Raw genomic sequence first — 16562 nt, forward strand, 5'->3', positions numbered from 1 at the left:
ATGATGAGTTGAAGGAAGAGGAGATGTAGTTTAGGGACAGAATTTGAGAGCATTAGAAATAGACAACAAAAGGCACAACCACCAATTAATTACGTGAATGGAGGCAAGAGACATTCCTCTGAGGAACAGAACCTAAGGGAAGTTACTTATAGAGCTGAAGCAGGGGACAGAGAAAAGTGAGGACAAGAAAATAATTGAAACATAGGAATGAGAATAATAAGTTTGAAGCACTCAGGGATTGCAAGGGCAGGATTCGGCTGTTAGGATACAGAAGAGTTTTTGATGATTTGCAATTTATACAGGGTGGAAGATGGGAAGCCAGCCAGGAAAGCTTTGAAATCATTAAATTTGGAGGTGGGAGGACATGAATAAAGATTTCAATAGCAGATTGGCTGAGCCAGAGGTAGTCAGCATTGGGAGTCAAAATCAGAGCTAAGATGATGATTTGGCTGCCATTACAAGGGTTAAGGGTCTTGAAAAAAGATAGTTAAATTAGTCTAAAGGAGTGGGAGAGTGGTACGGGAACAGGATTTCACACTGCATCCAGTACTTCAAAGTTCTGGCTGCTTATGGGACCTGTACTTGAAGAGGAAGATTCTGCAGGGTCATGGGGAGAAGTCAGGGGAGTGGAAATTAGGTGAATTGTTCGTTTGGTGAGACAGCGCAGGTACGACAGGCTAAATATCCTTCTTCTGTGCAATAACCATCGTGATTTTATGAAGTAAAATGGCTTACTGTTGATCAGGGATGCATTGTGAACCAGGTATAAGAAATTACCTTCACAGATCAGAAACTTTACCTGTGTGTCCCTTGGTCTGTGAGATGTTTATCTGGTCACTGTGGTTACAGTATTGAAATTATTGGATCACATGACCATGGTAATGTAGTGATGAGGTGAGATTGAGAGGACCTATGTGAATTTTGCTATCATTTTTAAAATTTCCTCATGGAATGTGGGCATTGTTGCCATGGCCAGCATTTCATTTCATAATTTCTCTTGAGTAGCTAACAGGGAGGTACCTTCTTGGACCACTTTAGTCAACGCAGTTCAGATAGACCCACTGTGCTGTTAGCATGGGAGTTCAAAGCTTTGAGCCAGTAACAGTGATAGATATATCTCTAAGTTAAGACGCTGTATGACTTGGATGAAAACCTACATTGGGAGCATTCCCTTGGGCCTGATGCCCTTCTCCAATAAGATGGTAGAAGTTGCATTTTTGGAAGGTGTTTTCAAAGGAGTTTTGCTGAGTTGCTCCAGTGCATTTTTTAAATGATACACACTGCTGTCACAGTGGTGGAGAGGGTGAATATTTAAGCAGCGGTTGTGGGGGAGTCGGGGTACCAATCAAGTAGGCTGCTTTAATCTGAATGACAAACTTATTGGGTGTTGTTGGAACTGCACTCAGGCAGGCAAATGGGAGATATTCCATCACACTCTTAACTTATTCCTTGTAATATGGTGGGCTTGGGGAGTCAAGAGGTGAATCCACTCATCAAAGATTCCAAGCCTCTAACCTATTCTCATAGCCACAGTATTTTTGAGGCTCATCTAGTTCAATGGTAACGCTAAGGATGTTAATGTGTGGTAATGTCACTGAACGTTTAGAGGTGGTGATTCGATTCTCTTGTTGGAGATAGTTGTTAGCTGGCACATGTGTGGCATGAACGTTACTTGCTATTTATCAGCCCTGAATGTTGTCCAGGTCGGGCAGCACTGCTTTTTTATCTGATGATCTGCAAATAGAACTGTGCATCAGCCAACATTCCCTGATGAAGCAATTAAAAGTGATTGGGCCAAGAACAACTCTCAACTCCTTGACTCCATACTCAGTCAAATGTTATCTTGATGTCAAGAACAGACACTTTCAATTCACCTCTAGAATTCAGCTCTTTTGTCCATGTTTGATCAAAGGCTGTAATGGGATCTGAAGCTAAACTCAGCATTCGTCAGCAATTTATTGCTAAGTGCTGCTTGACAGCACATCAGTGACAGCTTTCATCTCTTTGCTGATGATTAAGAGTAAACTGACGGGGTGGCATTTGGCCAGGTTACATGTGACTTTTTTTTGTGGATAGGATTTATCTGGCAATGTTCTATTTTTGTCGGTGGATGCCAGTGTTGTAGCTGTACTGGAACAGCCTGGGTAAGCTAATGGCTAGTTCTGGAACGCAAGTCTTTCAGTACTACAGCCAGGTGTCTTAGGGGCCAATAACTTTTGCTGTCTCTAATGAGAAACTAAGGAATACAGATAGAGTCATAGAGGTTTACAGCATGGAAACAGGCCCTTCGGCCCAACTTGTTCATGCCGGTTTTTTTTTTAAAAAGCCCTAAACTAATCCCAATTGCCTGCATTTGGCCCATGCCCCCCTAACCCAACTGTACCCATGCTTTTTAAAAGATACAATTGTCCCCGTCTCTACTACTACCTCTGGCAGATTGTTCCAGACACTCACCACCCTCTGTGTGAAAAGGAAAAGTTAGGAAGATTGGTGGTAATTACCGGGAAGTTTCCTTGTCCATGTTGGATTGGATGTCAAATTTGAACTTATGTACCCAGAGCATTAGTCCACGCCTCAGGAATACTAGTCCAGTATCATAACCTTCATAACAGCGTTTTACACACAGGAAGGTCACACAAAAGGGCTGAGGTGAGTGATTACTTCAACTGTTTTTGGTGCGATTTTTGAAGTAGAAATCTTGGCCCAGAAACAAGAGAACATCCTGTCTCTCTTCAAATACCACTACACAACCTTTAACGCATAGATGAACCACCAGAACAAGAATATAAATGAGACCTCCAATAGTACAGCACTCCTTCAAGCTGCACACAATGAAAACTGAGATACAATTGATACAAGCATAATGTTCACTTTCATGAAAGATTCAAATATCAGAAGGCACACAAAATAAGGAAGACAGGAGAAAGGAGGAAAGACAAATGGAACTTCAGTTAATAGAGCTGAAGAGTTATAAATACCTCCTTTGATTTCTTGGCCCTCAAGCCTATTTTGCTTGTGGTGTCATCATCCCGTACTGAATCCACAGTGTCTCCGTAGAGGAGTTTAATGGCACGCACAAGCCGAGCACAAGATCGACTGTGATGTTGGTAGCACCGAGGGTGACAGTAATCAACATGGCAGCAGATAAAACTTTGCTGGCTGCACAACAAAATCATAATCTGAAAAAAAGGAATTTAACATTAGCAGGAAATAAAGTTTTTAAAGTTTATTTAATCAGGCTCACAATAACTTCATTGCAGTGTTAATGCATGTGCACATCTCTGAGAGGTCTCTAAAAAGATCTCCCAACATTGAGATCACTGCCTCAACGCCCACAGATATCACTGGCCTCTCACCCATCCCGTTGCCTTGGACACAAGTGCTGTGACGCACACCCCTCGCCTGCGAGCGTTCCTCCAAGTTGAATGAGAGCCTTGAGCATTGCACCCGCTGGACACTGTACATTTTTGAGTGACAGCCAATCAGCACCTTGGAAGATGGTTAACTCTCTACTGAAACCAGCTCCTCTTTACATTTCTGTTCACTAACAGGCCCATGACTGGCCCAAACTGACTGCACCTGGAGTCCCCGATCAAGCCAGAGCTGTATGTAAGCAGCAAAAATGGACACACAGTCATGCCAGGAAGATGGTTGGAAAGAAACCTGCCTGAGCTTCTCCAAGCTGGCCAGGTCCGCCTGCTGGATGCAGTGGAGGAGAGGCATCAGCTGCTGTTCTCCCCCCAGGGCCATCGCCCAGGGAGCCATGCTGCAAATAAATTGTGGGGGGGAAGGTGGCAGCTGCAGTTAATGCCAGAACCTTGATCCCTCAGTCCAATGAAGTGTCAGAAGAAACTGAATGCCTTTCTTCTGGCAGCAAAGGCTGAGTGTACATCCCATTCTGAAACCTGCACACGTGCTGGATTAATCATGTCAAACTATGCTCAGACACCTCAAGGACATCCAACAACAATGACCCCCCCCTCCACCCCCGACGCCTTTCAAGAACTGCATCCAACCTCTTTCCCTCCCCCAATCAGCACCCCCACTGGTGATTCCTTTTCCCTGAAATGGCCAATGTAAATTCCAAAACTCAGGCACACATCGCACCCCATGCATTTCAATATATCCATGCTTTTAATCGCCCTTATTTCCCCAGAAAAGATCGCACAACCTGCGAGAGAGGGCACAGACTGGTGGCAGTGTGACTGAGCTGTGGCACCTGGCAGTCTGTGAGCAGCCTGCCCTGAAGCTGGCAGGGGGAGAATCAATGCCCAGAATGGTGAATGACAGCCTGGATGGCACAGACATGATGGGCCAAATGACCTCCTTCTGTGTTGTAACAATTCTGTGTTAGCCATTTGTTTCCCTCGTATAAATATGTTGTTAATTGTGGAGTAAGAACAAGCCATCCAGTCCATTAGGCTTGTTATATCTTCAGTCAGTACACAATTGTGAATTTAAAGGAACCCATTTAATGCCCTGATTATAGATTTGAATTGTTTCTTCTTTCAACTCAAAGCAAAATTCCAAAATATATTGCATATTACATCCCTTCTGAATCTGCCCTGTCTGATCCTGTTAGAATTTTATAAGTTTCTATGAGATCCCCTCTCATTCTTCTAAACTCCAAAGAATACAATCCTAATTGACTTAGTCTCTCCTCACATGACAGACCCGCTATCCCAGGAATCTGCTTGGTAAACCTTCACTGCACTCCCTCTATAGCAAGGACATCTTCAAATAAGGACACCAAAACTGCACATAATACTCCAGGTGTGGCCTCACCAAGGCCCTGTACAATTGCGGTAAAACATCCCTATTCCTATACTCAAATCCTCTCGCTATGAAGATCAACATACCACTTGCCTTCTTTATTGCCTGATATACCTGCACACTTACCTCCAGCGACTGCATTCAGCTATACCTCAGCACTGCCTCTGTTAACACCTTGTTTGTAAATTGTTAAACTGCTTGGCAGAAACGTATTACTGTTCGAACAGAATTTTTTTTTCAATTACATATTGGAAACACTAAAGCTTTTGTCTCTGCCTCAAACTCCACTGTCTAGCTATAGACTCCTTCCCTATCCCTGGCAACTGTATGAGACTGAATCAAAGTTTTGGTCATTTGCACTAATATCTCCTAATGGGGGGTCAGATTTTGTTTTGGAATTTCTCTGTGGTGTCCATTGGGACCTTTTGTAATATTGAAAGTGCGATATATAAATGCTGCTGAAGTTGTTGTAAAAAGCAAAAACCATAGTGTGTAATGCTCAAAATAAACTCAACTTATGTATTATCTATTAATACATCATCCCTTATTTCATATTACCATTTCATGTATTAACTACTACTTCCAAATTTGATATTTTCAAAACAGATAAAAAGACAAATGAAAATCATTTAAACATACAGGCAACCATGTCATGTTTCTATGGTAATTTTCTTCTGTTCCTACAGTGCTCAGTCCTTCTGGTTCAATACTAGGTTCACTGTTACTCCAGGGGCTACCTGTTAAATACAGATAAATTCTAAGTACAATCTTTTTCACATTAAATGCAACTATCATTTATTTGCTTCAAGGTAAATATATGTTCAGAAGTTACCAATGTCAGTAACTGTGTCATGGCTTTGTGACAATAGAACCTCTTCATTTTCTGACTCAGAATCCTGGCGTGTAAGCTTTGTGCTCTTCAAGCTGCCAGCTCGCCGGATGCTTGACAAGGAACCACCTTTCTTCACCCGAAAACTTCGTGCTCCCTTTATCTGAAGTAGGCGTGAACCTGGTCTTACTTTTCTGCTTGGTCCTAACACGTGTGTCAAAAATGGTAACGAAATGACATTTTAGAAACATAGAAAAACTACAGCACAATAGAACATAGAACATAGAACATTACAGCGCAGAACAGGCCCTTCGGCCCACGATGTTGCGCCGACCAGTTAAAAAGCAATGACCCTCTAACCTAAACCAATCCCTTTCCATCCATAAACCTATCCACGGATCTCTTAAACGCCCCCAAACTAGGCGCATTTACAACCGCAGCAGGCAGGGCATTCCAATCCCTCACCACCCTCTGGGTAAAGAACCTACCCCTGACATCCGTCCTATAACTACCACCCCTTAATTTAAAGCTATGCCCCCTCGTGCTAGCTTTCTCCATCCGAGGAAAATACACGCCCTTCGGCCCACAAAGTTGTGCCGAACATGTCCCTACCTTAGGGATTACTAGGTTTACCTATAACCCCCTATCTTAACAACTTCCATGTACTTATTTAAAAGTCTCTTAAAAGACCCTATCAAATCCACCTCCACTACCGACGGCAGCCCATTCCATGCACCCACCACCCTCTGAGTGGGAAACTTACCCCTGACATCTCCTCTGTACCTACTCCCCAACACCTTAAACTTGTGTCCTCTTGTGACAACTATTTCAGCCCTGGGAAAAAGCTTCTATCCACTTGATCAATACCTCTCATCATCTTATGCACCTCTATCAGGTCACCTCTCATCCTTCGTCTCTCCAAGGAGAAAAGGCCAATCTTTCTCAACCTATCCTCATAAGGCATGCTCCCCAATCCAGGCAACATCCTTGTAAATCTCCTCTGCACCGTTTCTAAGGCTTCCGCATTTTTCCTGTAGTGAGGTGACCAGAACTGAGCACAGTATCCAAGTGGGGTCTGACCAGGGTCCTATACAGCTGCAACATTATCTCCCGACTCCTAAACTCAATTCCTCCATTGATGAAGGCCAGTACACCATACACCATCTTAACCATAGCTTCAACCTGTGCAGCTGCTTTGGGCGTTCTATGATTTCTGACCCCAAGATCCTTCTGATCTTCCACACTGCCAAGAATCCTACCATTAATATTATATTCTGCCATCCTATTTGACGGTCATTGGGGGGCGGGGAGCAATGTCGAGGTGAGGAAGCTCATGGTACATTAGTGATCTTCCCTGCTGCATCGTCCCCCACAGCTGACATGACGTCACATTGGCAGGGTTTACAACAGACCTGGACCAATGAAGACCTGGTGAAGAGAACAAGCTGGGAACAGCCCCAGGAGGTACAGACAGATGCACGTGTGCTTAAAAAGGGCGCCCTGATCTTTTGAAGGCTGAGGTTTCTGGCGGCGGGGGCCGATTCAGAGCCCACCCTGTGAGTCTGACGTGGGACTTGCCCCTTTGAATTTTTTTTTACTTAAAATGTTTAAAAAGATGGGTAAAGCCAGCAGTGGAGTCAGTGGGCTACTGACACTGAAGTTAAAAAAATGAGAAAATGCCAGCCTCTGTGTGGTGCAAGTTATTAGTGAATTATAATGAATGTTATAAACCAACATGAAACATGAAGAAAGAGTATTTCATTGGAACTGGTACAAGTCTGCCTCAGTATGAATAGATTAACATCATCAGGATTCCCTGGACACAGGGGAACTCCAACTAACTGGACCTTCCAAAGCCCAGATCTGAGAAACTTAATGGGGTCAATAACCATTGTCCTGAAGGATTACAATTGCACACAAAATGGCTTTGAAAGACTAACTGGAAAATAAAGGGAGGGAAAAAGAACACTGGTGATAAAAGCAAAGCAAATGAAAGCCTTTGAATGAGGAATAAGGATTTGTGGTGCTGAAGACAGCATTGCAGGAGCACACATTGCTGAGTGCTCAGCTTGACAGCAGTGCAGGTCCCATTCGGACCAATGTTATTCTAGAGTAAATGAAGAGACAGTACCATCTTTGCGTGCTGCCCACAACAACAGACATGGAGAGATTTTGAACCAAGACCCCTGCAGAAAAAAACCACTTCAGATGAACAAAATATTCAGCATGGTAGCGACATGCAGTTAAATGTAATTACTTCCATGTAGTTTGGCAGTGACTGGCTGGTATGTTTAGAAAAATTGAAAATAAATCTGTGCTGTATCAGCAGAACCCAAGGAGGGTTGTGAACGCAGAAACAATCAATGATGCCAAAAGGAAACTGGATAGATACTCGAAAGAAATAAACTTGTAAGGGTACAGGAAGGGAGTGAGGGGCTGTAACGGACCCTGGATTGCTCTTTGGGGAGCCAGCATGGACTCACTGGGTTGGACGACCCAAGTAATGCTGCACAGGACAAAAATATCACTCAGAAGTCTAACGTTGATCATAAAACAGTAATATATTGACAGCAATGTCTGTGAGATGGGGAGGGAGTGGAGCAGTTAGCTCATTTGGCTCGGTGGCTAGTGTGTAGATCAGGTTAACAGAACCGCATGAGCTTTGATTCACATTCCAGCTGAGATAGAATTTGGCCTGTCTCCTTGCCTTATAAAGAATCACAGCACTTTGCCATGGTTCAGTGAACAATCAAAAGCCTGTCTTTGGAAAGAGAACTCAAGGAGAAGATTATAAATGCTTAGCTAAAATATGATAAAGCTTTGTTAGAGATTTAAAAAATATTAACCATCAAGTTCTGAAACAATACATGTGCTGGAGGATCCCACATTTTGCAGGACTCCATACAGTGTGTGTGTGAGGGTTTGAAAGCTCAAACAACAAGAGAATGGATGCAGGAAGAATAACCAGAAAAGGCTCTTCAGATAACTCAAGGAAATTCTGAATGTCAACAACTCCCGAATAACTCGGAATAATTGCTGTTTTTGCAGCACTAGGATTGGTAAATTGACAGAGGAGTCATTCCACTCTGTCATAAAACAGTAATATATTGGCATCAATCACTGAGCTCAGTTGGTTAGATGGCTCATGTGCGGATTAGATTAACACCAACAGCAGGAGGTTTGATCCACATTAAATTACATCCCGCATAATTACAAACATTATAAAATCTCAGTGTAGACAGAAGTCAGTTTCTCTGGTGGGAAAACAGGTTGCAATTTTTCTGTATGGTTGAGTTTCCCACTATACCATGTCAGGAATTGCATTCGCATGCCGAATACTCATTAAAACCCCAGCTCACTGAAATCACTCTCGCACTTCCAAGCTTATTGCTCTGCCAGCACATATTTACACCAGCCTGATTCATGAGTGGATATAAGTGGCACCTGACAAACTAAACATTCTACCTTTCACTACACTCATGACTGCTCCCACTGCGTGCCAAAGATCAGCAGGAAGGGAAAGGGGAGAAGGCACACACTTGATGGGCAGTAGAGGGATGACTGGACATGAAGTGGCAATGGAAGGGATAGGAGACACACACTTGATTGGGGGTAGTGTGGTTGCAGCACAGGAGGACAGGGTGGACAGAGACATGCGACTTGGGGTGTGTGGTTGAAAGGAAGAGGGGGAATAGATCTGAGGCAGTCCAGGGCACCATGTAGTCAGGGACAGAAAGTAAATGTGTAGGGAGGGTGTTGGAAGCTGCTCTTGCCATAGCAATGGTGCAGCTATTAGAATGACACAGTTGAAAAATAACTTTGGAAAATAATCACTAGGAGAGGGGTTGGACTGCTTGTGGGAGGAGTTTGGACTTAAATTTCAAATTGCCAGCATCCGCAGTATTTTACTTTCATTACATTAATGAATTGTAGAACATTAATTGAAATGCCATTTCTCTCACGTGTCAAACTTATTCATTTTAACTTATTTATCATGAGCTTTCGGAGTGCTGCTCCTTCATCATGTGAGTCAGCTGCTGAAAGAGCAGTGCTCCAAAAGCTTGTGATTCCAAATAAACCTGTTGGACTTTAACCTGGTGTTGTGAGACTTCTTATTGTGCCCACTCAAATCCAACGCCAGCATCTCCACATCATGGCTGCTGCTTCAGGACATAAGAACATAAGAAATAGGAGCAGGAGTAGGCCATCCAGCCCTTCGAGCCTGCCCCGCCATTCAATAAGATCATGGCTGATCTGTCGCTGCTCAGTTCCACTTTCCCGCCCTCTCCCCATAACCCTTAATCCACTCTCCTATCAAAAAACCCAAGGACATAGAGAGCAAGTGGAGACATGTTAGGAAGCCTTAACTCATGGTGTGGATTCTTGTAAGAATTCATTAGGGCTTGGAGCCAACTGTAGTTTGGGTATGATTGATCATTTGTCTCCCTCGTAGGAATGTGAAAAAATCAGAAGCGTGAACCTATAAAGGGGCCACTGCTAAAATGCATGTGCAAAATACTCCAAACAATCCTACACATTGCAGCTGAGATGGACATCAGAATTACAGTCATTACATTACTGCAAAGCTGGGCTCTAGTCTACTGGGAAGTAGGCAGCCAGACAGTGCTCTGATCTGGCTGTTCTCATCCAGATCCAACCCCCTTTGTGAATATGCTGTCATGCCTGTGGCTTGCAGGGTGAGAGAGTGGAGTGAAACACAGCGACCAGTGATCCTTAAGGTTGTGCTGCTGCTGCAAGGGAGGATCTGGAGATGCAATGACTGGGAGATCAGTCCAAGGGCCTCACAATGAATCCCTTGCTTGGGGATGTAAAGTGAACATGGTAGGGTGAGATTCAACCATGTCTCTGAGTTAGTTTTCCCACAGACACAAAAGCGTGGAAGCAGGCAGCAGCAACATTGCCTTCTTCATAGCTTTCATCCAAATGAGGAGAAGGATAATGACCAAACAGTTGTCTCAAGGGTCTAAAAGTCCAACATCATCCTGTCCATTTTAAGGTAAATAGTTCTACTGCTCTGGACGCAAAGGAAAAGTAATTACAATGGGTACTGATCATCCATCATACCTCTGCCTATATTCAAGTTACAGTGGTTATTTATTAAAAAATAACTTTATAAACAAATTATAGTAAAACGTTATCTCAAAATCCTTCCAAACCTTTTTTCTCTTCGCAGGCTGTATCTGATTTGAGAGTATGGCTGCTGCTGTGTAAAGAATCCTTTGAATCTTGTTCATCGTCAATAATTCCTGCAAAGCTGATTTTCCGTTCATATCTGTGCCGATCAAGTTCAGGATCCAGGTGGAGTCGACAGCTTTCCAAATCCTGTTGTAAAGAAGAAGATATTATTCAGACCAGAGAGGTGGGAGTGTGGAATGAGCTGCCAGATAAAGGGGTAAATGTGGGGTCACTTTTAACATTTAAGAAAATCTTGGACAGGTTCATGGATGAGAGGGGTGTGGAGGGATATGGTTCAAGTGCGGGTCAGTGGGACTAGGCAAAAAATGGTTCAGCACCGACAAGAAGGGCCAAAAGGCCTGTTTCTGAGCTATAATTTTCTATGGTTCTAAAGTATCAAGCATTACTTTTAAAACTCACAGTTAAAATGGGAGTAGGAAGTTCTCATGGTTTTTGAATGTGTATATATGTTGCAATTTAGATAAAAATCGACACAACTGGCCTACGTTTTTGGCCCTTCTGAGTATTTATAGTACATTTTGGGTAATATTTTCTCTGACATGGCGGTTTGCTGAAAGGAAGCAGTCATTGATAATACTCACAACAAGAGGCTCAGCGCGTGGTCGAGATAAGCAGGGAAATGTCTCCCGGAGAAACGTTGTTATCTCCAGAAGAAGTTGGCACGCTGCCATCTTTAATGCAAATGGACAGCCACACTTGGTAGGATTCACAGTATCTGTCAAAAACATTGAAATGATGAGAGATCAAAACATATTGGTTTAGAATAAAGATGATTGGTAGGGGGGGGCTGGTGGTTGGGGTTTAATTATCCCAGAATTACGGTATAATACAACACAGATGGCTGCCATTGGATCTGTTTCCACCTCCCTAGCAAACATTTAATTCCAAATCCTAACCACTCATAGTACAAACTTTACCCTCATGTTGTATTTGGTTTCTTTGCCAATCACCCAAGTACTCTCTCTACTTGTTGGTCTGTTAGGAATTCAAAACAGCTTTTTTTTTAAACTCACTCCATCTAAACACCATCATTAAATCCCCAATTAGCCTTCACTATTCTAAGATGAAAAACTGAAGTTTTGCCAGTCTATCCAAGCAACTGTATAATGTGTTAGCATGGAGAAAGCAGGGGGGGCAGTAAATGGGTGTTTTTCTCATTCGCAATCAGTGGTGAGTGGTGTGCCTCAGGGATCAGTGTTGGGACCACAATTGTTTACAATTTACATAGATGATTTGGAGTTGGGGATCAAGTGCAGTGAATCTGTGGAATTCTCTGCCCAGTGAAACAGTTGAGGCTCCCTCATTGAATGTTTTTAAGGCAAGGATAGATAAATTTTTGAACAGTAAAGGAATTAAGGGTCATGTTGAGCGGGCGGGTAAGTGGAGCTGAGTCCATGAAAAGATCAGCCACGATCTTATTGAATGACGGAGCAGGCTCGAGGGGCCGACTCCTGCTCCTAGTTCTGATGTTCTTAACTGCAATCCCTCAACCCCAAAATAGCCTTTCCCTAATAATTAGCCCACATAAATGCATCATTACATCTTCTTCCTAAAACCAGCACAAAACCACCCATTGCTTCATTCTCCAAATAACCAGTGCTCGTGAATTCACTGCTACATCCATAACCACAAACTCAGTTTATGGCAATGTAAATATATCAGCTAAAATAACTCAAGGATCAACGAGCACTCTCAGAACACCTTAGCCAAATGAAAAGTATTCAAATTAGAAGACAATACGTTTAGCAAATCTGACTCATTTGTGCTGTCTTTTATTTGCTGCTGATCGCTACATAGAAACAGGAGGAGGCCATTCCGCCCTTTGAACCTTCCCCACCATTCATTTTGATCATAGCCAATCAGCAAATTTGATACACTGATCCCGGCTTCCTCCCACATCCCTTGATCCCTTCAGCCCCATGAGCTATATATAAATGTCTTCCTGAAATCAGATAACATTTTGGCCTCAACTACTTTCTGTGGTAGTGAATTCCAGACATTTAAAATGTTGTTTGCTGTCACAGACACACTGTCACATCCCCGCTATAATCAAATCAAATGTAATATCTACACTGGTATTCAATAAGAACCCAAGAAATTGGCAGACAAATAGAGGGACACTTAACAAAGGACATGCCCAGTTTTCATTCAGTTTACTTTTACTTGAAATCTGATCCCACCAAAAGCTGGATAGCCCTGCCACCCTTCCTGAGAAAGTAATTCTCTGGTTCCCCACTTGGATGAATCCTTAGAGCACTGGTCTATTCTGGAAAGTTAAAATTACACGTGAAACTTGTACTGCTCAGGGATTTGTTTATTTAAAGTACAGCTTAATGGCTGAAATACAAATTTTTGAAGATAGTTAATTTTCACCTTTGAAAACAATTCTTTTTGTTCAGATTTCCTGAATTAATTCAACTTCTGTTGGCTTCTACATTAGTTGCACATCTCGTAAAAACCTTGAAGATAAACTATAAGTGTACCAAGAGAAAAAAAGTCCAGAAGGATTACTTTTTTTCTCAATGCATTTCTTTGTTTAGAAACATATATTGGTCTCGTGAGACATTTGGCTGATATAATTTTTAAAAGTGCAGTTTTATTACAGCACAAATCACCTGGAGTCAGATGTCCAACTTGCCAGTTCAGGGTCTGTGAATGTATCTTTATATTCCAGTATTTACACTATCAGCCTCATACACTGCTCAATGTATCATACCCCCACCCTTTACCCATCAATAACTTCTAACAAACAGGACCTAACATTTGTGCAATCTATCTTACATTCACGCATCTACCATTGCTGCAATCCTCACACCCACATTTCACATATTTGTAACTTTTCAGCTATGTAGCCGTACCAAAATATGTTGGAACACACCCACTAACACTCTTTCCCCTCACTTTCAGTACAAAGTGGCCCATAGCTTAAGGAAACACTGAACTGACAGTGGACGTGCCCTGAACCTCCTCCCAGAGGATATGATGCTCAGCAGTATTGGTGTGGCCAGTGAGGCTGTGGCAAGTGGCACAGCCGGTGCCACCCAGGATAACATACAGTATCTTCTTATTTATCTTCTGTAACCCCAACTTCACCTTCATCCCATAATCTAACATGAAGCACAAGCTACAAACGGGTATGACCATGTACCTTTTAATTAGCCCCTCTTCCTTCACAGCAACCCTTCCCTTGTGTTTTCAGTTACCCATTAACACCCAGATACAGGGTCTGCCAGCGGTGCCTGAAGGCCCAGAAAATGAGCTGAGGAAGAAATACCATCACTTGATTGGATAGCATCGTGATGCCAGCTCCCTGGCAGGCAAGGTTTCAAATGTGCTGTGCATCAGAGGACTGGTATGAGGCCTGCATGGGAAACGGTTAATGGGTGTGCACACAGAAATGTTTGTTGCATTGACAAGCTTCCAGAAAACCTCTTTCTACTACCCAAGTGTATGGAGCAGTTCTACTCCAGCTTGGAGCCCATCCTTTCCAGTGTAGGATTGGTGGCCATCACTGTAAGGTCCTGGGTACTAAAATAGATTAAAGGATATGGGGATAGAGCAGGGAGGTGGAATTGGGGTCGAAAAACAGTCAAAATTGCACTGAATTGCAGAGTAGACTGAAAGAGTCTATTCCTCCTCCTGTTTGTTATGATACTTGAGGACCCAACCATCTTCCAATGTCTGATGTCTCAATATCCATTTCAACGCTGGCAGAAGCCTTGCAAAGTTGAGTGCTGCAGTGGAAATTCAGAATTAAGATTAAGAGATCTTTGCTTATTGCCATACATGGTGCCATACGGGTTCAGGCCAATGCCATCATGGTCATAGGTACTTGTCCTCAAAGGCTCATACAGGGTCTCAGAGCAGTCAGTATTCTGTACTCCAGCAGATCGCTGGGATGGTTGAGGATCTGCACTGGAAGAGTGGTGATGGTGCAGGACTTTGCTTTCCTCTCTCTGGATGACAGCATTCATGTTTCAACTAATGCTAATCCACCTTACTGTAGCTAATTGACAAGCCAGCCAGACTGTTGCTGCCCATGTTGAGAGCTGCTTAAGGGTGCCCTGCAAGGTCATTAGCAATCTCCCCCAGGGAACATCAGCTGCTACCTTGGGTTCCTCCTATTGAATGTGAATTGTGTAGAAACTCTAAGCTAAGCAAAGGCATCCACAAAACAGACACTGCGCGGATGCACTAAGGTGAATATCTGAATATCTGTGTTAACAGAATAGTCACTCTATGGTTCCTTTCATTTCAGGATTTTGACAGCTGCAAAGGGGTGGTAAGATGTGGAAATGTGTTTTTCATGGGAAACAGCGCTCATGGGCAACCTCACCAGAGAGATAATGCCTCCTCTCATCTTCCATTTCTTTCTCCTTCTCCTAAGGTGGTTGCTGAAACCTTGGATGGCAAAGGCTGCACCATTATGATTACCAGATTGTGAAGGATGCAGCAGATCACCAAAAATCGGGAGAAATGCCCCAGCAAGTACTGAAGGGACCCCCCCCCTCCCCTCCCCCCCTCCCCCCCCCTCCCCCCTCCCCCCTCCCCCTCCCCCCCTCCCCCCCCTCCCCCCCCTCCCCCTCCCCCTCCCCCCCCTCCCCCCCCCCTCCCCCCCCCTCCCCTCCCCCTCCCCCCTCCCTCTCCCCCCCTCCCTCTCTCCCCCGCCCCCCCCCGCCCCGAGCAGTCCAGGCTGTGGCTTTATTCCACTCCAATGGTCCACTTCATGATACTACTCAGGACAACACGGCTGTTCGTGCAGGAATGCTGTCCACGCTTTGTAGCTGATGAAGAGCCGTAAGGCACACGTACACACGGTAACTCAGGTAATTGAGTTTACACTAAGCTTCCCTAGAACAGCCTTGGAAAATGAGAACTGAGAGATCAGAGTGGAAAATTCAAATGACAGATGATCAGACTAGAGGATCAACATCTGATTTGGAATTAGGCATTTTACACCCTCTGGACTCAGAGCACTAATTTGACCACTTTACATCATCATTTCATAGAATCTCTACAGTGCAGAAGGAGGCCATTTGGCCCAGCGAGGTTACACCAAATGTCCGACAGAGCATCTTACCCAGGCACTATCCCCATAACCCCATGTATTTACCCCACTGATCCATCTAATCTACACATCTTTGGACAGGAAGGGGCGATTTAGCATGGCTAATCCACTTAATCGGCGGGAGGAAACCGGAGCACCCAGAGGAAACCCTCGCAGGCATGGGGAGAACGTGCAAACTCCACACAGTCACTCAAGGGGGGAATCGAACCCAGGTCCCTGGTGCTGTGAGGTAGCAGTGCTAACTACTGTGCCACCATGCACTGTGCTGCCCCAATATTTATGTTGGCATTCAACCTTTCCTGCTTTCCATCATAGAATGGCCCTTCCCTTCTTCTTTCCCTCCCAACCTCTGTTATTTCTCTAACTCTTTCCAGTTCTGATGACAGGCCATCAATTTGAAACATTAAAATGTTTCCACATCCAAAGCTGTCCCCTGACCAGCCAAGCACTTCCAGCATTTTGTTTTTATTTCAGATTTGCAGCATCTACATCTTTTTGCTTTAGTTAAAATGAAATAACTTAGACATACTGTCATCAAGGAAATCTTCTTCTTCATCTTCTTTCCGCAATCGTCTTTTTGTCTCATCATCATAAATGAAGCTCAGTATGTTTGCTGGGCTCTCACTCTCTGTGTGACACAACTCATTCAGTCTGTTCCCAATAGCCTGTCAGAAA

At 43.7% G+C, this 16562-nt stretch overlaps 1 protein-coding gene across 6 annotated transcripts in view; it reads right to left on the reverse strand.

Moving 5' to 3' along the window:
- unc80 (unc-80 homolog (C. elegans)) overlaps positions 1-16562 on the reverse strand; it is a 262012-nt gene that overhangs the window by 143486 nt on the left and 101964 nt on the right. For all 6 annotated transcript variants that reach the window (XM_080198381.1, XM_080198378.1, XM_080198379.1 and 3 more), the window contains 6 exons: positions 16417-16552; positions 11401-11534; positions 10780-10945; positions 5606-5806; positions 5413-5510; positions 2979-3179 (listed from right to left, as the gene is read on the reverse strand). In XM_080198381.1, coding sequence (XP_080054507.1) covers positions 2979-3179; positions 5413-5510; positions 5606-5806; positions 10780-10945; positions 11401-11534; positions 16417-16552 — 936 coding nt within the window. The remainder of the gene's footprint in view (positions 1-2978; positions 3180-5412; positions 5511-5605; positions 5807-10779; positions 10946-11400; positions 11535-16416; positions 16553-16562) is intronic.

The sequence above is a fragment of the Carcharhinus amblyrhynchos genome, chromosome 11 (genome assembly GCF_965287045.1).
Source record: "Carcharhinus amblyrhynchos chromosome 11, sCarAmb.v2.hapA, whole genome shotgun sequence".
Classification (NCBI taxonomy): domain Eukaryota; kingdom Metazoa; phylum Chordata; class Chondrichthyes; order Carcharhiniformes; family Carcharhinidae; genus Carcharhinus; species Carcharhinus amblyrhynchos.